Source organism: Oncorhynchus mykiss, chromosome 9 (assembly GCF_013265735.2).
Source record: "Oncorhynchus mykiss isolate Arlee chromosome 9, USDA_OmykA_1.1, whole genome shotgun sequence".
Lineage (NCBI taxonomy): Eukaryota > Metazoa > Chordata > Actinopteri > Salmoniformes > Salmonidae > Oncorhynchus > Oncorhynchus mykiss.
Window position 1 is genome coordinate 44,257,891 of NC_048573.1, and position 26,359 is coordinate 44,284,249.

General features: G+C 44.1%; 1 protein-coding gene across 2 annotated transcripts in view; it reads right to left on the reverse strand.

Annotated features, from left to right (window-relative positions):
• Positions 1-26,359, reverse strand: part of tafa5l (TAFA chemokine like family member 5, like) — a 45,307-nt gene that overhangs the window by 10,800 nt on the left and 8,148 nt on the right. For both annotated transcript variants that reach the window (XM_036988104.1, XM_036988103.1), the window contains exons 2-3: positions 23,174-23,323; positions 18,259-18,386 (exon numbers count right to left, since the gene is read on the reverse strand). In XM_036988104.1, the coding sequence (XP_036843999.1) occupies positions 18,259-18,386; positions 23,174-23,323 (278 nt within the window). The remainder of the gene's footprint in view (positions 1-18,258; positions 18,387-23,173; positions 23,324-26,359) is intronic.

Here is a 26,359-nt window from a genome sequence, read left to right on the forward strand (position 1 = left end):
GCATTAGTCAATGATGTCCTGAGAGACATGCTGAACATCTTTGTTTTCGTTTACCTTGACGATATCCTGATTTTTTCACCGTCACTCCAGATTCATGTTCAGCACGTTCGACGTGTCCTCCAGCGCCTTTTAGAGAATTGTCTTTTCGTGAAGGCTGAGAAGTGCACTTTTCATGCCTCCTCCGTCACATTTCTCGGTTCTGTTATTTCCGCTGAAGGCATTAAGATGGATCCCGCTAAGGTCCAAGCTGTCATTGATTGGCCCGTCCCTAAGTCACGCGTCGAGCTGCAGCGCTTTCTCGGCTTCGCGAACTTCTATCGTCGTTTCATCCGTAATTTCGGTCAGGTGGCAGCTCCTCTCACAGCCCTTACTTCTGTCAAGACGTGCTTTAAGTGGTCCGTTTCCGCCCAGGGAGCTTTTGATCTCCTCAAGAATCGTTTTACATCCGCTCCTATCCTTGTTACACCTGACGTCTCTAGACAGTTCGTTGTCGAGGTTGACGCGTCAGAGGTGGGAGTGGGAGCCATCCTTTCTCAGCGCTCCCTCTCTGACGACAAGGTCCATCCATGCGCGTATTTTTCTCATCGCCTGTCGCCGTCGGAACGTAACTATGATGTGGGTAACCGCGAACTGCTCGCCATCCGGTTAGCCCTAGGCGAATGGCGACAGTGGTTGGAGGGGGCGACCGTTCCTTTTGTCGTTTGGACTGACCATAGGAACCTTGAGTACATCCGTTCTGCCAAACGACTTAATGCGCGTCAGGCGCGTTGGGCGCTGTTTTTCGCTCGTTTCGAGTTCGTGATTTCTTATCGTCCGGGCTCTAAGAACACCAAGCCTGATGCTTTGTCTCGTCTCTTCAGTTCTTCAGTAGCCTCCACTGACCCCGAGGGGATTCTCCCTGAGGGGCGTGTTGTCGGGTTGACTGTCTGGGGAATTGAGAGGCAGGTAAAGCAAGCACTCACTCAAACTCCGTCGCCGCGCGCTTGTCCTAGGAACCTTCTTTTCGTTCCCGTTCCTACTCGTCTGGCCGTTCTTCAGTGGGCTCACTCTGCCAAGTTAGCCGGTCACCCTGGCGTTCGGGGTACGCTTGCTTCCATTCGCCAGCGTTTCTGGTGGCCCACCCGGGAGCATGACACGCGTCGTTTCGTGGCTGCTTGTTCGGTCTGCGCGCAGACTAAGTCCGGTAACTCTCCTCCTGCCGGCCGTCTCAGGCCGCTTCCTATTCCCTCTCGACCGTGGTCTCACATCGCCTTAGATTTTGTCACCGGACTGCCTTCGTCAGCGGGGAAGACTGTTATTCTTACGGTTGTCGATAGGTTCTCTAAGGCGGCTCATTTCATTCCCCTTGCTAAGCTTCCTTCTGCTAAAGAGACGGCACAAATCATCATCGAGAATGTTTTCAGAATTCATGGCCTTCCGTCAGACGTCGTTTCGGACAGAGGTCCGCAATTCACGTCTCAATTTTGGAGGGAGTTTTGCCGTTTGATTGGGGCTTCCGTCAGTCTCTCTTCCGGCTTTCACCCCCAGTCTAACGGTCAAGCAGAACGGGCCAATCAGACTATTGGTCGCATCTTACGCAGTCTTTCTTTTCGCAACCCTGCGTCTTGGTCAGAACAGCTCCCCTGGGCAGAATACGCCCACAACTCGCTTCCTTCGTCTGCGACCGGGCTATCTCCTTTTCAGAGTAGCCTCGGGTACCAGCCTCCGTTGTTCTCATCTCAGTTCGCCGAGTCCAGCGTCCCCTCCGCTCAGGCTTTTGTCCAACGTTGCGAGCGCACCTGGAAGAGGGTCAGGTCTGCACTTTGCCGTTATAGGGCGCAGACTGTGAGAGCTGCTAATAAGCGTAGAACGAAGAGCCCTAGATATTGTCGCGGTCAGAGAGTTTGGCTCTCCACTCAGAACCTTCCCCTTAAGACGGCTTCTCGCAAGTTGACCCCGCGGTTCATTGGTCCATTCCGTATCTCTCAAATCATTAACCCTGTCGCAGTGCGACTTCTTCTGCCGCGATATCTTCGTCGCGTCCACCCGGTCTTCCATGTCTCCTGTGTCAAGCCCGTTCTTCGCGCCCCCGCTCGTCTTCCCCCCCCCCCCCCCCCATCCTTGTCGAGGGCGCACCCATCTACAGGGTCCGTAGGATTTTGGACATGCGTCCTCGGGGCCGTGGTCATCAGTACCTAGTAGATTGGGAGGGGTACGGTCCTGAGGAGAGGAGTTGGGTTCCCTCTCGGGACGTGCTGGACCGTGCGCTGATCGAGGATTTCCTCCGTTGCCGCCAGGCTTCCTCCTCGAGTGCGCCAGGAGGCGCTCGGTGAGTGGGGGGGTACTGTCATGTTGTCTTGTCTCTGTCCTTTCCCTTCACCCTGTCTCCCTCTGCTGGTCGTTGTTATGTTACCTTTTCTCCCCCTCTTTTCCCCAGCTGTGCCTTGTCTCCTCCTAATTACCCATTCACCCCGTTCCCCACCTGTTCCCTTTTTCCCTCTGATTAGGTCCCTATATCTGTCTCTGTTTCTGCTCCTGTCCTTGTCGGATTCTTGTTTGTTGGTTTATGTGTCTCATGCCTGAACCAGACTATCATCGTGTGTGCTGCAACCTTGTCCTGTCCTGTCGGAATCTACCTGTCCATCTGAGCCCACGTATGTTCGTCATTAAAGTACTCTGTTTGTTAATTCGCTTTTGGGTCCTCATTCACGCACCATAACAGCCCTACTCTAAAATGGATTAAATTGTCCCCCCTCCAATCAATCTACACACAATATACACAATAAAGCAAAAACAGGTTTTTAGAAATGTTTGCAAATTTATTACAAATAAAAAACCTTAATGACATTTACATAAGTATTCAGACCCTTTACTCAGTGCTTTGTTGTAGCACTTTTGGCAGCGATTACAGCCTTGAGTCTTCTTGGGTATGAAGCTACTGTGATGTGGTAAGGTTGGACCCAGGTGCAGAGAAGAGACCAGGCGAGGAATCAGTAGTTAAGGATAAACATGATACTTTACTGAGAAACGGTAGTCGCAGGATCACAGTGCACTTGAAAAAAACAAACACTATGTCTCGAAAACTCACTCAGGAAACAACAGCACACGGTAAACAATTCAAGCTTCTACAAAAGGAAAACACCCCTCTTTTAACAGGTAAATCATAATGAGTAAATTGGACACAGCGGAGTGTCGTTAATGTCTCTAGGACGGTCTCTGCTGCCCTCTGGTGACAGGTGGAACCATGACAGCTACGAGCTTGGCACACCTGTATTTGGGGAGTTTCTCCCATTCTTCTCTGCAGATCTTCTCAAGCTCTGTCAGGTTGGATGGGGAGCGTCACTGCACAGCTACACTGCTCAAAAAAACAAAGGGAACACTTAAACAACACAATGTAACTCCAAGTCAGTCACACTTCTGTAAAATCAAACTGTCCACTTAGGAAGCAACACTGATTGACAATAAATTTCACATGCTGTTGTGCAAATGGAATTGACAACAGGTGGAAATTATAGGCAATTAGCAAGACACCCCCAATAAAGGAGTGGTTCTGCAGGTGGTGACCATAGACCACTTCTCAGTTCCTATGCTTCCTGGCTGATGTTTTGGTCACTTTTGAATGCTGGCGGTGCTTTCACTCTAGTGGTAGCATGAGACTATGTGAGTCTACAACCCACACAAGTGGCTCAGGTAGTGCAGCTCATCCAGGATGGCACATCAATGCGAGTTGTGGCAAGAAGGTTTGCTATGTCTGTCAGCGTAGTGTCCAGAGCATGGAGGCGCTACCAGGAGACAGGCCAGTACATCAGGAGACGTGAAGGAGGCCGTAGGATGGCAACAACCCAGCAGCAGGACCGCTACCTCTGCCTTTGTGCAAGGAGGAGCAGGAGGAGCACTGCCAGAGCCCTGCAAAATGACCTCCAGCAGGCCACAAATGTGCATGTGTCTGCTCAAACGGTCAGAAACAAACTCCATGAGGGTGGTAGTATGAGGTACCGACGTCCACAGGTGGGGGTTGTGCTTACAACCCAACACCGTGCAGGACGTTTGGCATTTTCCAGAGAACACCAAGATTGGCAAATTCGCCACTGGCGCCCTATGCTCTTCACAGATGAAAGCAGGTTCACACTGAGCACATGTGACAGAGTCTGGAGACGCTGTGGAGAACGTTCTGCTGCCTGCAACATCCTCAAGCATGACCGGTTTGGCGCCACCTCATCAGGAGCATGCCCAGGCGTTGTAGGGAGGTCATACAGGCACGTGGAGGCCACACACACTACTGAGCCTCATTTTGACTTGTTTTAAGGACATTACATCAACGTTGGATCAGCTTGTAGTGTGGTTTTCCACTTAAATTTTGAGTGTGACTCCAAATCCAGACCTCCATGGGTTGATAAATTTGATAACTCTGATAATTTTTGTGTGATTTTGTTGTCAGCACATTCAACTATGTAAAGAAAAAAGTATTTAATAAGAATATTTCATTCAGATCTAGGATGTGTTATTTTAGTGTTCCCTTTATTTTTTTGAGCAGTGTATTTTCAGGTCTCTCCAGAGATGTTCAATTTGGCTCAAGTCCATGCTCTGGCTGGGCCACTCAAGGACATTCAGAGACTTGTCCCGAAGCCACTTCTGTGTTGTCTTAGCTGTGTAAGTAGGGTTGTTGTCCTGTTGGAAGGTGAATCTTCACCCCAGTCTGAGGTCCTGAGTGCTCTGGTGCAGGTTTTCATCATGGACCTCTGTAGTCAGTCCATGCTCCGTTCATCTTTCCTGACTAGTCTCCCAGTCCCTGCTGCCGAAAACATCCCCACAGCTGGTGACAGGTTTCCTCCAGATATGATGCTTGGCCTTCAGGCAAAATAGTTCAATCTTGGTTTCATCAGACCAGAGAATCTTGTTTCTCATGGTCTGAGAGTCTTTAGGTGCCTTTTGGCAAACTCAGAGCGGGCTATTATGTGCCTTTTACTGAGGAGTGACTTCCGTCTGGCCACTCTACCAATAAGGCCTGATTCATGGAGTGCTGCAGAGATGGGGTTCTTGGTAACCTCCCTGACCAAGGTCCTTCTCCCCCGATTGCTCAGTTTGGTTGGGCGGCCAGCTCTAGGAAGAGTCTTGGTGGTTCCAAACTTCTTCCATTTAAGAATGGAGGCCATGGTGTTCTTGGGGACCTTCAATGCTGCAGAATTTTTTTTGTACCCTTCCCCAGATCTGTGCCTCAACCCAATCATGTCTCGGAGCTCTACAGACAAATCCTTTGACCTCATGGCTTGGTTTTTGCACTGTTATGTAGTGTCAACTGTGGGACCTTATATAGACAGGTGTGTACCTTTCCAAATCATGTCCAATCAATTGAATTTGCTACAGGTGGACTCCAATCAAGTTGTAGAAACATCTCAAGGATGATCAATGGAAACAGGATGCACCTGAGCTCAATTTTGAGTCTTATGGCAAAAGGTCTGAATAGTTATGTAAATAAGGTATTTCTGTTCTAAAATGTTTAACATTTGCAAAAATGTTTAAAAAAAACTATTGTGTGTAGATTGACGAGGAAAACAAATAATTGAATCAATTTTAGAATAAGGCTGTAACGTAACAAAATGTGGAAAAGGGGAAGGGGGTCTGAATACTTTACGAATGCACAGTATATTATTTATATTCCGGACTCAGATCCGGAAGCAAATTTCCTACATTTCTATCCCTTTTGCTATGTGATTTTGTACTGTGTATTTACAGTACATACTATGAGCTGCATAGCTCATTCTAATATTTATACAATTTAACATTGCATTTTATTTACACTGTTCATTTATGTAAATACTGGATTCTTGACATAGCTGACTCTAATATATCTACTGCTGAACATATCATTCTTAGTATATCTGCTGCTGGACATATCATTCTTAGTATATCTACTGCTGAACATATCATTCTTAGTATATCTGCTGCTGAACATATCATTCTTAGTATATCTGCTGCTGGACATATCATTCTTAGTATATCTACTGCTGGACATATCATTCTTAGTATATCTACTGCTGGACATATCATTCTTAGTATATCTGCTGCTGAACATATCATTCTTAGTATATCTTATCTGCTGCTGAACATATCATTCTTATTATATCTACTGCTGAACATATCATTCTTAGTATATCTTATCTGCTGCTGAACATATCATTCTTAGTATATTTACTGCTGAACATATCATTCTTAGTATATCTGCTGCTGAACATATCATTCTTAGTATATCTGCTGCTGAACATATCATTCTTAGTATATCTAGTGCTGAACATATAATTCTTAGTATATCTACTGCTGAACATATCATTCTTAGTATATCTACTGCTGAACATATCATTCTTAGTATATCTGCTGCTGAACATATCATTCTTAGTATATCTGCTGCTGAACATATCATTCTTAGTATATCTGCTGAACATATCATTCTTAGTATATCTGCTGCTGAACATATCATTCTTAGTATATCTGCTGCTGAACATATCATTCTTAGTATATCTACTGCTGAACATATCATTCTTAGTATATCTCCTGCTGAACATATCATTCTTAGTATATCTACTGCTGAACATATCATTCTTAGTATATCTACTGCTGAACATATCATTCTTAGTATATCTGCTGCTGAACATATCATTCTTAGTATATCTGCTGCTGAACATATCATTCTTAGTATATCTGCTGCTGAACATATCATTCTTAGTATATCTGCTGCTGAACATATCATTCTTAGTATATCTACTGCCGAACATATCATTCTTAGTATATCTACTGCCGAACATATCATTCTTAGTATATCTGCTGCTGAACATATCATTCTTAATATATCTGTTGCTGAACATATCATTCTTAGTATATCTGCTGCTGAAAATATCATTCTTAGTATATCTACTGCTGAACATATCATTCTTAGTATATCTACTGCTGAACATATCATTCTTAGTATATCTGCTGCTGAACATATCATTCTTAGTATATCTGCTGAACATATCATTCTTAGTATATCTACTGCTGAACATATCATTCTTAGTATATCTACTGCTGAACATATCATTCTTTGTATATCTGCTGCTGAACATATCATTCTTAGTATATCTACTGCTGAACATATCATTATTAGTATATCTGCTGCTGAACATATCATTCTTAGTATAACTGCTGCTGAACATATCATTCTTAGTAGATCTGCTGCTGAACATATCATTCTTAGTATATCTGCTGCTGAACATATCATTCTTAGTATATCTACTGCTGAACATATCATTCTTAGTATATCTGCTGCTGAACATATCATTCTTAGTATATCTACTGCTGAACATATCATTCTTAGTATATCTGCTGCTGAACATATCATTCTTAATATATCTGTTGCTGAACATATCATTCTTAGTATATCTGCTGCTGAACATATCATTCTTAGTATATCTACTGCTGAACATATCATTCTTAGTATATCTGCTGCTGAACATATCATTCTTAGTATATCTGCTGCTGAACATATCATTCTTAGTATATCTACTGCTGAACATATCATTCTTAGTATATCTGCTGCTGAACATATCATTCTTAGTATATCTGCTGCTGAACATATCATTCTTAGTATATCTACTGCTGAACACATCATTCTTAGTATATCTACTGCTGAACATATCATTCTTAGTATATCTGCTGCTGAACATATCATTCTTAGTATATCTGCTGCTGAACATATCATTCTTAGTATATCTGCTGCTGAACATATCATTCTTAGTATATCTACTGCTGAACATATCATTCATAGTATATCTGCTCTAAATGAATCCGTTGTATATACATATAGATTGCATATAGATTACTGTTACAGTGCTATTTGGGTTGTTAATTGGATTCGTTTTGACATTTCTTAATTTCTTTCTTTTAACTTTTTGTATTATGTGTGTATTGTTTTGTATTGCTAGGTATTACTACACTGTTGGAGCTAGAAACACAAGCATTTCACTGCCCTGGAGATAACGTCAGCAAATCTGTGTATGTGACCAATACACTTTGATTTGAAGTACCTCTGACAGCATGGTTGCATACTGCGTAGGGGTATACTGCACCAGAGTTGGGGCAGCACTATATTAACACCCGTGGCGACCTGTCATTCAGGGCAGAGCCACAGCTGTTTTGGGCCCCACCTGTTTAGTTCTGAGATAATAAAGCCGCATACAAACATGATCTCTTTCTTGAGTAAGGCAGCTTCAAAATGCAGGTGTTTCAGCCAAGCTCAGTGCTTTCTGTGGTGGAGGGGCAGCCAGCAAAAGCACAGAGCGTAGGCGTTGGTAATCTTTTCTAGTTGTGGTTCGGTCTTCTGCTACTCATGGGGACATTACGTCACCGCAGAATCTACAGGGAGAGCTAGGCAGTTCAAGCCCCCTTGGGTGCTGCCATAAATGTACAGTATAAGTGCTGGTCCAAGAAGACTCAAGGTCATTGGCCACAGATAAAATGATGTCAAATCATGGTATATCTAGCTTTGATTGGACATCACACTTTCAAAACCTAGAAAGCTAGCTAGACAAGCAGTCGACATCATGAATCACGTCGACAATCTACAGGCAAATTTTCAACAATGATTGGTGTGGAAGGAATCAGTGGCTAACTGCATGCATTGCAAAGCAATCACTATTTTGCTTTCCCTGCCTGCTATTCAGTGGTGTGTGGTCCAAGTCTGGGTTTAAGGGTTTAAAACATCTGTCAGAAAGGGTCTCTTTTCCAAGCTTAAAATGACAAACATTCACACGCAACACCATGGGCCAGAAAAGGTTGAATACAATAGCCATGCTATCAATCTAGCATGACTTCATCCAGAGAATGCCAGACTTTGAAGACACAAGAAGGACCTTCCTGTTCAAGTGAGCACAGCACAACAACGGTGAGTCCCTAAAGGGATATACTCTATGTATACTGTAGCTAAGAAAGTAATACTAAGTGTATATTGTGTAGTAAGCTGTTAGTAGCCCATGTGTCTCACCTTAAGATTTTGGTCCCTCTCCCCCTCAGAACATAGCCTACTGTTCTGACTTGGTGGTGCACATGTAGCCTATAGCCTGTTTTTAGGGAGCTTTCATTGTCTGCTTATAGAAAACTGTAAGAACATCCCATGTTCTGACTTCTAGGCATATCGACTACCTCGCTCAAATGTCTTAATAGAAATTACAGCACGCCTCTTATACGCTCATCGTTCCCTTATGCCATAGTTTGTACATCTCAATTGTTATGTGTGTATATATATATATAGGATTTCTCATTAGGATTTTATTAATAATTTTAGGAATGATGCATTTAATTGGTTTTGCTAACTTTGTGTATTATAATTTAACTCGTGCTTTTCCACACGAGGAAGGGATACTATATAATGTTGTTGGGTCTGTAACCATGAGGAGGGATACTATATAATGTTGTTGGGTCTGTAACCATGAGGAGGGATACTATATAATGTTGTTGGGTCTGTAACCATGAGGAGGGATACTATATAATGTTGTTGGGTCTGTAACCATGAGGAGGGGATACTATATAATGTTGTTGGGTCTGTAACCATGAGGAGGGATACTATATAATGTTGTTGGGTCTGTAACCATGAGGAGGGATACTATATAATGTTGTTGGGTCTGTAACCATGAGGAGGGGATACTATATAATGTTGTTGGGTCTGTGACCATGAGGAGGGGATACTATATAATGTTGTTGGGTCTGTAACCATGAGGAGGGGATACTATATAATGTTGTTGGGTCTGTGACCATGAGGAGGGGATACTATATAATGTTGTTGGGTCTGTAACCATGAGGAGGGGATACTATATCATGTTGTTGGGTCTGTAATCATGAGGAGGGATACTATATAATGTTGTTGGGTCTGTAACCATGAGGAAGGGATACTATATAATGTTGTTGGGTCTGTAACCATGAGGAGGGGATACTATATTTTTTATTTATTTAACTAGGCAAGTCAGTTAAGAACAAATTCTTATTTTCAATGATGGCCCAGGAACAGTGGGTTAACTGCCTGTTCAGGGGTAGAGCGACAGATTTGTACCTTGTCAGCTCAGGGGTTTGAACTTGCAACCTTCCGGTTACTCGTCCAAAGCTCTAACACTAGGCTACCCTGCCGCCCCATAATGTTGTTGGGTCTGTAACCATGAGGAGGGGATACTATTGTCACGTCCTGACCTTAGTTCCTTTTTTATGTCTCTATTTTGGTTTGGTCAGGGCGTGAGTTGGGGTGGGCATTCTATGTTTTTCATTCTATGTTTTGTTCTGTGTGTTGTATTTCTATGTGTTTGGCCTGGTATGGTGCCCAATCAGAGGCAGCTGTCAATCGTTGTCTCTGATTGAGAACCATACTTAGGTAGCCTTTTCCCACCTGTGTCTGTGGGTAGTTGTTTTCTGTTTTTGTATATTGTACCAGACAGAACTGTTTCGGTTTTGTTCATTCTCTTTTGTTGTTTTTCCATTCAATGTTCAATTCATAATAAAAGATGAACATGTACCACGCTGCACCTTGGTCCTCACCTTCTTCAACCACGACAGCCGTTATAGAACTACCCACCACCAAAGGACCAAGCAGCGTGTAATGGACCCCTGGACATGGGAGGATATATCGGACGGCAAGGGACCCTGGGCACAGCCGGGAGAGTATCGCCGTCAGAAAGAGGAGCTGGAGGCAGCTAGAGCGGAGAGGCGACACTACGAGGAATTGGATCGAGGTAACGTGCACGAGAGGCAGCCCCAGAAATTTGCTTTGGGGGGGAGATTGGCGAAGTCAGGTAGGAGACCTGAGCCAAATCCCCGTGGCGAGAGAGTGAACGGGCAGGTACCGTGTTATGCGGTGAAGCACACGGTGTCCCCAGTGCGCACGCATAGCCCGGTGCGCTACATCACAGCTCCTCGAATCGGCCGGGCTAGAGTGGGCATCGAGCCAGGAGGGATGAAGCCGGCCCAGCGCCCAGTGGGGCCTGTTCCAACTCTCCGCACTTGCCGGGCTACAGGGGGTATCCAGCCAGGACGGGTTGTGCAGGCTCGTTGCTCGAGACCTCCAGTGCGCCTCCACGGACCAGTGCATCCGGTGCCTCGGCAAAGGAAGTGGCCGCCCTCCTGTCCGGAGCTGCCAGAGCCGCCCGTCTGTCCGGAGCTGCCAGAGCCGCCCGTCAGTCCGGAGCTGCACGTCAGTCCAGAGGCGCCAGAGCTGCCTGTCTGTCCGGAGCTGCCAGAGCCGCCCGTCAGTCCGGAGCTGCCAGAGCCGCCCGTCAGTCCGGAGGCGCCCGTCAGTCCAGAGGCGCCAGAGCCGCCCGTCAGTCCGGAGGCACCCGTCAGTCCAGAGGGGATACTATATAATGTTGTTGGGTCTGTAACCATGTTTGCCAGTGACAGTCTCTTCCCATTCCAATTATGATTATTTTTTAAACAAAAGGTACAGTAATAGAACCATGTAATTCCAGTTGATATTGCGAGGGCTGTTTTTGTTTGTGTTTGTATATTGTCTATAAAAGTGGATCCTCGTGATTGTATATTCCTTAGTTTTTAGACCACATACGCCTAATAAAATACTTGAAATTGTAGGCTAACAACATCTCTCTCTCTCTCTCTCTCTCTCTCTCGCTCGGTGTGTGTGGTGACTTAAAGAAGAGTAAAGTTAAATTCCGCAAGATGTTGAGCCCTTATCTGAACTTCTGTCGGTGTCCATTTTGAAAGTGCTGAATGAATAGGCCTCCCTCGTTGCAGATCGTTTGCGTGCACTTGCTTATACTTACAGCTAAGTGTTAATGATACAACAAACAAACATTATGAATTTACTGATCATAAAACAAAATAACGTTTGTGTATGGTACAAAAAGTCATAACTCATGTCGGCATTCATCATTATTCTTATCGAGTTCCACAAATCCACAAGGAGTCAGTAGAAACCATATTTATTTCAGCATGTCAGCCATATCAGCTATGTTTTTTTTAAATGGCAGTAAATGAGGCTGAATGATCTATTATGCTGCCAGACAAGGCTCTGCTGATTTCCAGGTGTAGCAGTGGTAAGGATTCACTCCACGGTGCTGAAAATAAATCCTTGCTGTTGGAACAGCTTTATGTAGGCCCTAACAGTTTATGGGCACCGTTTGTCACCGTTATAGTGTTGTTAGTGTTGTGTCGTGGCTTTGCTGGCATGCATACATTTTTTGGTTCAGTTTGTCCCACCAAGATGTACAGTACATGCTAAAATCGCCACTGATTAACACTAGTGGTAGTTCAGACGAGGACACCATTCTCACCCTCATAGTTCCCCCAGCCATTGTAGACACTGCAGGCACTTTGCCATCACAGCGATGACTAAAAAACCCTATTCCTTCACCAACCCCCCCCTCCTCCCGCATCAAAAGTGGACTGCACTGCACAGTGATGTGCTAGCGTCCCAGGGTGGCCTTCAGCGGGTTGGATTATTCATTTAAAGACTCATCCAGCTCTGAGCAACTAACAACCAGTACAGCTACTATTATTCAGCCCCCAAATTCACAACATGCCAGAGAGCATGCTATCAGACCAAGTCGTGGAAAACGCACGCCCGCACGCACATTTGAACTCACATCCAAAATGCTGGAATATATCAATTAAACGTTTTAGCTTCACTGCCAAATAAATACATAGGGGAGTGTATGCATAGCGATCAGTGTTGGAAAACAATTCTCAATTGAGTAAAAGTAAAGAAACGTTAATAGAAAATGACACAAGTTAAAGTCACCCAGTAAAATACTACTTGATTAAAAGTATTTGGTTTTAAATATACTTAAGTATCAAAAGTAAATGTAATTGCTTAAGTATACTTAAGTATCAAAAGTAAAAGTATAATTTGTTACAAATTCCTTATATTAAGCAAACCAGATGGCACAATTTTCTTGTTTTTAACTTATGGATAGCCAGGGGCACACTCCAACACTCAGACGCCATTCACAAATAAAGCATTTGTGTTTACTGAGTTGGGCAGATCAGAGACAGTAGAGATGTTCTCTTGATAGGTGTGTGAATTTGACAATTTTCCTGTCCTGCTAAGCATTCAAAATGTAACGAGTACGTATGGGTGTCAGGGAAAATGCATGGAGTAAAAATAATGTTATTTTCTTTAGGAATGTGGTGAAGTAAAAGTTGTCAAAAATATAAATAGTAAAGGGGTGTAAAGTAAAGATACACAAAAAAATGACTTCAGTAGTACTTCAAAGTATTTTCTATTTAAGTACTTTACACCACTGATAGCAATGGAGACTGAATATGTATCGTCATAACCTAGAATGATCATGCCACTGGACATACTATTGGGGGTACCAACTGTGACTAAATGATGTGTAGTCAAATCAAATTTTATTTGTCACATGCGCCCAATACAACCGTGAAATGCTTTCTAACGAGCCCTTAACCACCAATGCAGTAAAAAAAAAAAAAATAGGGGCTCAGGAAATATTGACTAAATAAACTAAAGTAAAAAAATAAAAGAGTAACAATAAAATAACAACAACGAGGCTATATACAGGGTGTACCGGTACCGAGTCAATGTGCGGGGGTACAGGTTAGTCAAGTTAATTGAGGTAATATGTACATGTAGATAGGGGTAAAGTGACTATGCATCGATAATAAACAGCGAGTAGCAGCAGTGTAAAAAAAGGTGGGGGGGGTCAAAGCTAATAGTCTGTCTAGTCATTTGATAATCTGTTTTTTGGTCCAAGACTTGGCGCTCTGGTACCAATTGCCATGCAGTAGCAGAGAGAACAGTCTATGACTATGGTGGCTGGGGTCTTTGCCAATTTTTAGGGCATTCCTCTGACACTGCCTGATATAGAGGTCCTGGATGGCAGGAAGCTTGGCAGGAAGCTTGGCCCCAGTGATGTACTTGGCCGAATGCCATTCCCTCTGTAGCGCCTGGCGGTCGGAGGCCGAGCAGTTATCATACCAGGCGGTGATGCAACCAGTCAGGATGCGCTCGATGGTGCAGCTGTAAAACCTTTTGAGGATCTAAGGACCCATGCCACATCTCCTTTGTCTTGGTCACGTTGAGGGAGAGGTTGTTGTCCTGGCACCACACTGCCAGGTCTCTGATGTCCTCCCTATAGGCTGTCTCATCGTTGTGTCGTCAGCAAATTTAATGATGGTGTTGGAGTTGTGCTTGGCGATGCAGTCATGGGTGAACAGGGAGTACAGGAGGGGACTAAGCACGTACCCCTGAGGGGCCCCCATGTTGAGAATCAGCGTGGCAGATGTGTTGTTGCCTACCCTTACTACCTGGGGGCGGCCCTTCAGGAAGTCCAGGATCCAGTTACAGAAGAAGGTGTTTAGTCCCAGGGTCCTTAGCTTATTGATGAGCTTTGAGGGCACTATGGTGTTGAACGCTGAGCTTTAGTCAATGAATAGCATTCACACATAGGTGTTCATTTTGTCCAAGTGGGAAAGGGCAGTGTGGAGTGCAATAGAGATTGTGTCATCTATTGATCTGTTGGGGCGGTAAGCGAATTGGAGTGGGTCTAGGGTTTCTGGGATGATGGTGTTGATGTGAGCCAAGACCAGCCTTTCAAAGCTCTTCATGGCTACAGACGTGAGTGCTACGGGTCAGTAGTCATTTAGGCAGGTTACTTTGGTGTTCTTGGGCACAGGGACTATGGTGGTCTGTTTGAAACATGTAGGTATTACACACTCGGTCAAGGAGTTTGAAAATGTCAGTGAAGACACTTGCCAGTTTGTTCTCGCATGTTCTCGGTACACATCCTGGTAATCCGTCTGGCCCTGCAGCCTTGTGAATGTTGACCTGTTTAAAGGTTTTACACACATCGGCTATGGAGAGCGTGATCAAACAGTCGTCCGGAATAGCTGGCACTCTCATGCATGCTTCAGTGTTGCTTGCCTCAAAGCGTGCATAAGTAATTTAGCTTGTCTGGAAGGCTCGTGCCACTGGGCAGCTCACGGCTGGGCTTCACTTTGTAGTCTGTAATAGTTTGCAGGCCCAGCCACAACCGACAAGCGTCGGATCTGGTGTAGTAGAAGTAAAGGTGGTCTAGAGTTTTTTTCCCCTCTGGTTGCACATGTGACATGCTGGCAGAAATTAGGTAAAAGGGATTTAAGTTTCCCTGCATTAAAGTCCCTGGCCACTAGGAGCACCGCCTCTGGATGAGCATTTTCTTGTTTGCTTATGGAGGCATTGAGTGCGGTCTTAATGCCAGCATTGGTTTGTGGTGGTTGCTTGCCTCAAAGCGTGCATAAGTAATTTAGCTTGTCTGGAAGGCTCGTGCCACTGGGCAGCTCGCGGCTGGGCTTCCCTTTGTAGTGTGTAATAGTTTGCAGGCCCAGCCACAACCGACAAGCGTCGGATCTGGTGTAGTAGAAGTAAAGGTGGTCTAGAGTTTTTTTCCCCTCTGGTTGCACATGTGACATGCTGGCAGAGATTAGGTAAAAGGGATTTAAGTTTCCCTGCATTAAAGTCCCTGGCCACTAGGAGCACCGCCTCTGGATGAGCATTTTCTTGTTTGCTTATGGCGGCATTGAGTGCGGTCTTAATGCCAGCATTGGTTTGTGGTGGTAAATAGACAGCTACGAAAAATATAGATGAAAATTATCTTGGTAAATAGTGTGGTCTACAGCTTATCATGAGATACTCTACCTCAGGCGAGCGTAACATCAAGACTTCCTAAATATTATATTTCCCTCACCAGCTGTTATTGACAAAGATACACAGATCGCCACCCCTTGTCTTACCGGAGGCAGCTGTTCTGTCTTGCTGATGCACGGAAAACCCAGCCAACTATACGTATATATCCATGTCATCGTTCAGCCACGACTCGGTGAAACATAAGACATTACAGTTTAATGTCCTGTTTGTAGGATAGTCTTGAACGGAGCGCATCCAGTTTTTTCTCCAATGATTGCACGTTGGCCAATAAGACGGATGGTAGAGGCGAGTTACTCACTCGCCGACAAATGATTACGTCCCCTCTATCGGCATCTCTTCTTCATGCGAATGACAGGGATTTGGACCCTCAAGTCCGACTTGTTAAAGCAAAAATCTTTGTCCAGTTCGAGGTGAGCAATCCTTTCCTACTCAACACAATCCAGACCATCACAAACCCCATTTTCGAGAGCATCCATAGACATTCTACCTAGATGTTACGCCTCAACAGTACACAATATATCCCAGGTCTGCTACTTTTACAGCCGACAGTCTGCAGAGGAAAACGGAGCTGATTAAAACAAAAATGACAGTTCAAAGAGTAGGCAATGACAGAAGTTGAAATGGGAAACGGACGGAAAGTGCTTTAAGTGACAAGGGAAAAGAGTGTGTTCAGAGAGGGTCTCTGACAGGAACAAGAGGGGTAAACATACGCCGAGGAGAAAAGAAAAGGAACAAATGTATGAATTTATAGAGTGTGGCAGCACAAGAGAAGTCACTTTATTCATTCTTACAGGGGGCTGTGCCCAGGGACACATCAGTTACTGTGGATGAAGTCATGAAATCCACAGCACTGGCTCTTAAAATGGAGCCAAAACTTAAAAGGCCATTGTAATGTCAATGAGAAGAGGGAACAATAGCGGAATCATATTGAAATGATTTCAACAGTCATTCTTTCATTCTTTGTAATCTTTCTTTCTACATTTTTTTCTTCCATCTATCCATACTTCCACTTCTATTTCTCATTCCTGTTTCCACACACTATTCCTCTCCTCTCCATGTGCTGATTCAAGCATATATTTACAGATAATGATTAGTTACTCCGTATACAAGTGGAGAGGAAATCAATACATTTACAATCAACGTACTAGAGTATCAACAACAGCCTGTATGAAATCCAAAGGGAAATCCATGGGCTTTTGCCTTTGAGCTCGTCTGAAGTCTGTGCAGGGGATATCAAAGCAACTTTGGGCATTAAGAAACGAGGCATGCTGGTTTACATAGTCACCACCATTAAACCATGTTTTACGAAATGGTTCAACGTATTTTAGTTGGTCAGATTAATCAAAGTCCAAGATTCAACAGCAACACTTTTTAATGCATAGGCTTGTCAAAATATGGCTAGTTTCCTGGACCCGAATGAAGTCTAACGCTATACGAAAAAACAAGCTCAATGGATAATCTTCATTGAGAGTGCTTATTAGTTATTAGTCCGGGAAATGGGTCCTTAGTGTCGACAAGCATTTAGTGCTGGCTAACAACATGAGGGAGAGGGAACGGTTGGCAGAAGAACAAAAATGTGCTAAATGTGATGCAAGTCTCTATGACCCATTGGGTCATCCTGTGTGTGCTGTTTCGTTTGTAGAGTGCTAGCAATTTCATCCAAAATGCATGACTGCAACTTCCTCTAGCCCTTACGACATCCCAACACACATTTCCACCAACATCTATTCTTATATTTTCCCTTAAATGAAATAACACTACTTACAGTAACAATAAAAGTCTAAAATAAAATATGTATAGTTAGCATTATTCTAATTAGTGTCCTCAAATATTATACAATACACACAAAGAGCTTGTCCAATAATAACTTGTCCAATGGCTTCATTTAGAAAGGGTTGCAGGTGCAGGGGGGAGTGTATGTGACAGCCGACACGCCCACCTGCCACACACACAAACATTTTGCTTGGCTGCATGCCCAACTGTAGCCTGTGTCACTCCTGCTCTCTGCCTAGCTCTCTCGTCCCTCTCTCCCTCTTCATCCTAGTCTGTTCAGCCCTCGTTACATGTATTTCTCATTTGCATCCATCTTGAGCATCCTTCCTCCGTATTGTGGTCTGTCAGTCAGTGGCTCTGCTCTTCATCCAAGGCATCATCATCAATACACAATAATATTACATTCACAAATCGGGTCCTTCAACAGCTAATGGACAAAACATACTGTATGTATAATCTGCATTTTCAGCCAATGACAAACATCAAACTGTCAAACCCAGATGATGTAGCGATGAGAGTGAAATGTGTAGCAGCTGCTTGCACCTCCCAGACAGACAATAATACACACACTGAAACCTAGCTGACATGATGCAGTCACTGGATGACCTTTCACCCTACGTACCTGACAATGAGGACAGCACTGGATCTCTCCATGTACACAGGCATGCAAGCAGGCAGGCAGGCAGGCAGGTAGGCAGGCAGGCAGGCAGGCATGCAAGCAAAAAAAATAAAAAGCTTATAAATGCCCCCTCTCTCCATCCCTGTTCCAAAGCTAATGGCAGTTGTATGTTTCAATATGACTCCATACATGACTCTGTGAGGCTACATCTTACCGTGACTGTCTTGATACGGCCACTGCCTTTGGTACAGGTCCAGCCAGAGCGGTTGAAGAGGAGGCCACACACCTCCCCCTCCAAGCAGGGCGCCATCTCACACCACTGTCTGCCCCTCACGATACGCGCTGAGGGGACAAAGAGAAAAGAAGAGAAAGAGAGAGAGAAAGAGAGAGGGGGGGGGGGGGGGGTGGAGAAAGAGAGTTAGAACCTAGGTTGAATTAGCTACTGTCATCAACCTTTTAAAGTCACACTTTATTTCAAGTGCATTTGAACACAAATGGCTTGATGTGTAGTGACACTGTCAAACGTGCTATACAGACATACAGTTTACTGTATATTAGCTCACTATGCTAATCGGTAGATGCTAGTGCTTTGTCACGGACTATGTTTCAATAACCAATGACAAGCCATACCAAAATGGTCTTCAATGAGAGAGAGAAAGAGAGTGAGAGATAGATAGATACAGTGCATTCTGAACATTTTCAGAGCCCACATTTCCACATTTTGTTAAGCTACAGCCTTATTCTAAAATGTATTACATTTTCCTCATCAATCTACACACAATACCTCATAATGAAAAGCAAAAACAGTTTACATTTTTTGGGAAATTTATAACAAATTAAAAAAGTTGAAGTATTCAGACCCTTTACTCAGTACTTTGTTGAAGCACCTGTGGCAGCGATTTGAGCCTTGAGTCTTCCTGGGTATAGTTTGTTCCATTATTCTCTGCAGATTCCCTCAAGCTCTGTCAGGTTGGATGGGGAGCGTCGCTGCACATCTATTTTCAGGTCTCTCCAGGGACCTCTCCAAGGACATTCAGAGACTTGTCCCGAAGCCACTTCTGCGTTGTCTTGGCTGTGTGCTTAGGGTCGTCGTCGCCCCAGTTTGAGGTCCTGAGCGCTCTGGAGCAGGATCTCTGTACTTTGCGCCGTTCAGCTTTCCCTCAATCCTGACGAGTCTCCCAGTCCCTGCATCTGAAAAACATCCCCACAGCATGATGCTGCCACCACCATGCTTCACCGTAGGGATGATGCCTGGTTTCCTCCAGACGTGATGCTTGACATTCAGGCCAAAGAGTTCAATCTTGATTTCATCAGACCAGAGAATCTTGTTTCTCATGGTCTGAGAGTCTTTAGGTGCTGTCATATGCGTTTAACGATGAGTGGCTTACGTCTGGTCAATATACCATAATGGCCTGATTGGTGGAATGCTGCAGAAATGGTTGTCCTTCTGGAAGAGTCTCCCATCTCCATAGAGGAACTCAGAGTGACCATCGGGTTCTTGGTTCCTCCCTGAACAAGGCCCTTCTCCCCTGAATACTCAGTTTGGCCAGGTGGCCAGCTCTGGGAAGAGTCTTGGTGGTTCTAAACTTCTTCCATTTAAGAATGATGGAGGTCACTGTTTTCTTGGGGATCTTAAATGTTGCATAAATGTTTTGGTATCCTCCCCAGATCTGATTCCTTTCAACTTCATGGCTTGGCTTTTTCTCTGACATGCACTGTCAAATGTGAGACCTTATATATACAGGTGTGTGCCTTTCCAAATCATGTCCAATCAATTGAATTTACCACAAGTGGACTCCAATCAAGTTGTAGAAACATCTCAAGGAGGATCAATGGGAACAGGATGCACCCGAGCTCAATTTCAAGTCTCATTAAAATTGAAATTCCAATTAGGATCTGGCTCAAAATATTCCAATAATGAATTTACCAAATGGGACAAAAAACAAATCGATGTTTGTCCCAACAAAATCTAAATAACGTATGTAGAGCAGAATTGTGCCAATACTCTCTTCCCTATTCAAATAAAAAAAATAGCCATACAATTTGACATCCATCTAAGAACAAGCGACCCCAAAATATTTCATCACACAGCCCTACAATGTCAAGAGATGAAACAAGAGAAGAGGTTGATTGGAAAGACACCACAAAAAATCTAAATAAACTTCAATCCTATTTGGCTCTAAACAGACAGCACACGGTGACCACTGTGACTGATAGAAAACTGTGGAAAACACTGACTATGTTCAGACTCAGTGAGCACAGCATGGCCATAGAGACCGGTTGTCACAGGTCAACCTGGCTGCCCACTTTGTGCTCACTCTGCTCCCGGGGAGAGGTGGAGACAGAGCTGCATTTCCTTTTACACTGTGACAGATACTCAAACGTAGGATAATATTTATTTCCCAAAATGATCATTCATTCATTGCAAAGAATTTGTATCTATAAAAGCCTACTAAAATTCATTCTACTTATTATTATTCTCATGACTATTGCGTTTAAGGTTAATAACAAAGCCACTACTACTAGGTCGTTGTTATATTTGTACTTAGACAATTAAGTAATTTAACTTGCCATGTCAATTAAGTTTATTGAATTGAGAGAGAGATTTATTTTTGCTTTTGTACTTTAACTATTTGCACATAATATGACATTTGAAATGTCTTTATTCTTTGGGAACTTTTGTGAGTGTAATTTTTACTGTTCTTTTTTTATTGTTTGTTTCACTTTTGTTTATTATCTACTTCACTTGCTTTGACAATGTTAACATATGCCAATAAAGCCCTTAAATTGAATTGATTTTAATTTTGAGAGCGAGGGGGAGGGAGGGAGGGAGGGAGAGAGAGAGGGAGGGAGAGAGGGAGAGAGAGAGGGAGGGAGATAGAGAGAAGGCGAGAGAGAGGGGGAGAGAGCGAGGGAGCGAATGTGAGAGAGAGAGAAATAGCTTCTTCACAATCAGTGGCTCTTGATTAGATTCTTTGAAAGTCATCTGTCTAGACACTAGATGGTGTCACCATAATGACGGTCACTCTTTTGTGTTCTCTATATAATCTGTCCGGACGACATTGAATTAGCATTAGGCTTTGTTGACGCTGATCAACACTGATTGTTCCTCACTGTGTGTGTGTGTGTGTGTGTGTGTGTGTGTGTGTGTGTATGTGGTGTGTTCAAGCTCTCTCAAAGGTTATCGGTCCTCTCAGGACCTGGCATGAGCTGTCATCCCTTTCTGGTCCCTCAGGGTTTACGGTGGTTGGGGGGCGAATTGAAAGAGAGTGAGAGACAGAGGGGCTGCAGTGGCAAATGTCCACAATGAGAGTAAAGGAGTTTGTGTCCCTCCTATTGTGACATTGTGACGCTAAAGGATAACCCCTTGTTGATGTTTTCAATAATTGCTTGTATCATGTTGTTCCTTCGAGTCGGATATCGCAGCCCTGTATAGGTCTGTCTTTCCATGGGACTATGTATGCACGTGCACAGACACGTGCACGCACGCACACACAGTAAGAGGACACTGCAAAAAAGGATCTCTGGCTGCCTGAACACCAACTGTTTTCTAATATCATATTATGAATGGGAACGGGTCAAAAAAGGATCTCTGGCTGCCTGAACACCAACTGTTTTCTAATATCATATTATGAATGGGAACGGGTCAAAAAAGCTTTAAGGAGAAAAACATTTCAAATTCCTTTTCAATTCCTCCGTGATTCCTTCAACAGCTGCAAAAGTCTAGCTATCCTGCCCCTGACACTGCAATTTCCCTCTGCGAATTGGATCGTCAGCGCCATCAGCCGTAACAAAGCATAGATTGATCAGTCATTCGTAAACATAGTTGTGAGTATATCATGTAACAGCTAAACCCAATTGCTGAGGGGCTAAATAAATAAAGCTGAGTTTGCAAAGTTGGCTGATTTGTGCGGAGAGACCAACAGAGCACTAAAGCACAGCCTGGCTAAAAGACAGACTGAAACATCTGGGTTGTGTCCAATAAGGGAGAAAACTTTTTGAAACACAGTGAAACGGTTAGGCACTACCTGAACTCGTCTAAATAGGAAACATTCATTTTCTTTTCCAGTTGCAAAACGTTTCAGAACGCTGTGCCCTACAGAACACGGCCCATAGGGCACTACAGAGTGGAGAGCTGTGACTGACACCTGGGTGGCCTTCCTGTCATTCTCTCTGTTTCCACGGCCCCCCCAACCCCCAGACAGGCTGGATGCTGGCCTAGGGTTATCAGCTTCTGAAGGTCCTATGGGCCAGCTCTCTCCTGCAACTGTTCCTGCCTTAAGAGCTCATGTAGCCATCTGTCCCCTAGCAGTTCCTGCCAGCCAGGACCACTGAGAGAGAGAGAGGGAGAGAGAGAGAGAGAGAGCGGGGAGAGAGAGAGAGAGTGGGGAGGGAGGGAGGGAGGGGACAGGAGAGAGAGACTGGTATGGATTGTATAGGAGAGAGAGAGAGAGAGAGAGAGAGAGAGAGAGAGAGAGAGAGAGAGGAGAGAGAGAAAGACTGGTCTGGATTGTATAGGAGAAATGGAGAGAGAGAGAGAGAGAGTGGGGAGGGAGGGAGGGGGCAGGAGAGAGAGACTGGTTCGGATTGTATAGGAGAAATGGAGAGAGAGAGAGTGTGTTGTAGAAATATATAGACAGTGCGCAACCGGTCTGTATTTAATGGACTGGCTATTAACGTCAGCGAGAGCTGCGATGGCCAGCCAGTAATAATCCATTTGCTGCCGCTGTAATCATAGTTCTCTTTTAGTTAAGCAGCGTTGCTGGAGCGTTATGTGGAGCTGTCTGAAGAGACAGTATTACAAAGACAGCGTGGTACCAGACAGGCACACGTTATGCCAGATACGGCCTGTTGTTTATGTACTGTTGAGCAGTGCAGACTGGGGACGGGGGAGGAGTCGTGTGGTTGACCTCTATGTTGCATGAAGATGATCATAGAGAGATAACTGCTAGGCTTGCAAAAATTCCCCACATTTCCAGAAATACCAACTGGAATATTCCTACAATTAGGAGGGAATAAGCAGGAATTCCTAGACTCCTCCAACCAGGATTATTGGTCAATCTGGGGACGTTACCTGAATTTTTCCACCCTAGAGACAGCTTAATTAAACTACGGTTGTTCACACTCACCGTCAACGCAGGCAGGCCTGGCTCGCGTGGTGCCAGCGATCTGGCCTCTCCTGCAGGCACAGCGGGCAGTCTGACGGTCGATGGTCCGCCTGGGCACGCTGCTGTCTCTGTTGAGCGTCACGATCTCACACGTGCCCACCGCCAACTGGCCTGCAGAGACAACAAGGTGAGAGTCTCAAATGGCACCCTATTGTGTAGTGCACTACTTTTGACCAGAGTCTGCACTATACAGGGAATAAGGGGCCATTTCAGACGTGGTCTACTTGACATTACAATCATTCAGCAGAAGCTCTCATCCAGACCTGGATTCAGATAGTATTTGCTTTCATTCCAATAATTCAGCTGCACTTGATTGAGCTTGCCTGGCGCATTGGAATCAATGGAATAGTCCCCTGGAATTCCAGGCCGGCTCAATCAACTGTAGATCATAGGTGGTTCTTTACATATTTCCCAGAAAATAAATACTAAGATGAACAAGGTTGCTCCATGAAGGTGAAATTTTATCTCTACTTCCTGGCTTGAGGCACTATATTTCACCTCATCCCCCACAATGCAATTCCAACAGAAACAACACTGTTGGTATCTAGTCAATAACCTCACACACAGCTGAGTCAGACAGACTCTCCTGTACAGCCTTCCCTGCTGAACGTCCGATACAACGATTAGTGAACAATGCAAATGTAGCAGAAGAGTTTGAACATCAAGCTGCCTTGTTAAAGTCAATTATGGTACATACTAGGAAAGATCCCTGCACGACCTTCTACAATTATAGTCCGTTTTGAACTGCTGTTGTTTAGGTTTGGGAGGAACATCCACAAAGCCCAGAGAGTAAGTCATCTCTTGCAGTGTATTCTGCTTCTACCTGGTAGTACTATAGTTATTATCAGTCTGATGAAGACTGATGAGGACCCAGGTGGTTCCCTTAAGATCCTATCTCCCAATCCATTCACTCCCATGGCCACTTAAAGCAGTAGCCTTCCACTTCCATCCCTCATAACGCGCTCCACACTTATCTCTACCAGTCAACCACTGAATTTAGATAGGAGCATTACAACACAATCAGATTCAAGTGAGGATTCGCACAGGCTATGTGTAATTTAATTTCATACACTGACACACAGGCACGCATTCACAAAAATACACACACAGAGGCTTACTCACACACACACACACACACACACACACACACACACACACACACACACACACACACACACACACACACACACACACACCAACCACCCCCACATCCAGCACATCCCCGTCCCTCCCCCACACACTGGGGAGTTAATGGCTGTGCCATCAGATATTAGTGCTGAGCGATTAACCAACATTTCGGTTATTTTTAGGTTTTTAAACAACTAATTGACTGACGTCAGTTCAATTATTTTAATTCCATGTAGTTTTTTTCTTTCTTTTGTGAGCTGGATGCACAGTTTTTGTAGAGATAAATCATAGCCAATATTCGACATAGCTTAGTGTAGAAAACGTGGTAATTAACTACAATGACCATAATCCATTGTGCGCGTGCCTACTTGTCCAGTCTGTGTGGAGCAGACATGGAGACAGTGAGAAGAGAGAATGTGCAATCAAGAGGGATAGAAAGCAGTTGCTTTGCAAGGTATCGCTACCTGAAAATACATGATCTAAGTGATTGATAGTTGGCATTCTGCAGTCATAAAAGTATACCATATTTACTTTGAAGAACTACAAAAATAGTGATTTTGTCAGACAGCATAAGGCAGCAGGTCTATAGAGATGAGATGATGACTTGGAATGAAATAATAAAGTCATCAAATAAAACAAATATTTTATTAAAGTTAAGTAATAAAATAATCAAACCGACCCCAAAAAGCACTAATTGTTCTGTACTAATATGCTGGACATACACAAGGCTCTGGTCCTCGTGTTTCAACAGCTACCAGATAAATGGGACCATGTGCAATAAGCCTAGAGGATAGGGAGGGAGAGGAGGCAGAGGAGGGAGAGAGAGATGGAGACAGTACGGAGCATTACAGGCTTCTTAATGTGCCCTAAGCCACTGCAGCCCATTCCATCACGCCAAGCAGGAGTTCATTCAAATGACAGGGGGTTTCTGTCACTTGGTGATGTGAAGGCGCATGGCCTCGTCTCTATTTCAGATGATGAAATGCACATACTGTGGGGGCACAGAGTGAGGTATAGCGGTGGGGGGGGGGGGGGGTCGCCCACGCTCTGGTTTCCATCACACATGACACCTACATATGTAGGATCTTAATTTGATTACACTTTTGTTGATAATTTTTTTAAAGGCTTCTATAGTTTTTAATTCCCACTTTAAAACGTCAGCCTTGATTCTCCCTAAGAAAATGTATCAACCCCTACAAAAAATGATAATTCACATAATAATTTACATTTCATGTTGCTGCAGGATTATTTTCCAGCAGTAGAAAACCAGCTCAAATTAAGATCCTACATCTGTACAGGCGCTTGCACAAATGACCTTCACTGACACACACACACACACACACACACACACACACACACACACACACACACACACACACACACACACACAGACAGAAAAAGAGATGCATGGATCCACACAAACCCACACACACACACACTGACATACAGTGATGCATGGATAAATACACACATACACACACACACACACACACACACACACACACACACACACACACACACACACACACACACACACAGTGATGCATGGATAAATACACACATACACACACACACACACACACACACACACACACACACACACACACACACAGACACAAAAGTATGCACACACAAACCGCAAAGCAAATGTATAGTGAGCAGTGTTATTTTGACTCTGCACTGCTTGTATGATATACTGTATATACAGTGGGGGTCCGAAATTATTGACACCCTTGATAAAGATGAGCAATTATGACTGTAGAAAATAAAACATTTAAATACTTAGCTATATTGTATGCCGCCCAAAAATGGGAAATTAAGTTATTTTATACTAATACAATTGCTCAGAGAAAGAGATTTGGTTTAAGTAATCATTGTTTTCTCTCAAAAAGGTAGAGGTCAAAATTATTGACACCCCTAAAGATTCTTATAAATAAAGTAGTTGATTTAGTATTTGTTCCCATGTTCCTAGCATGCAATAACTACATCATGCCTGTGACTCTACAAACGTACTGGATG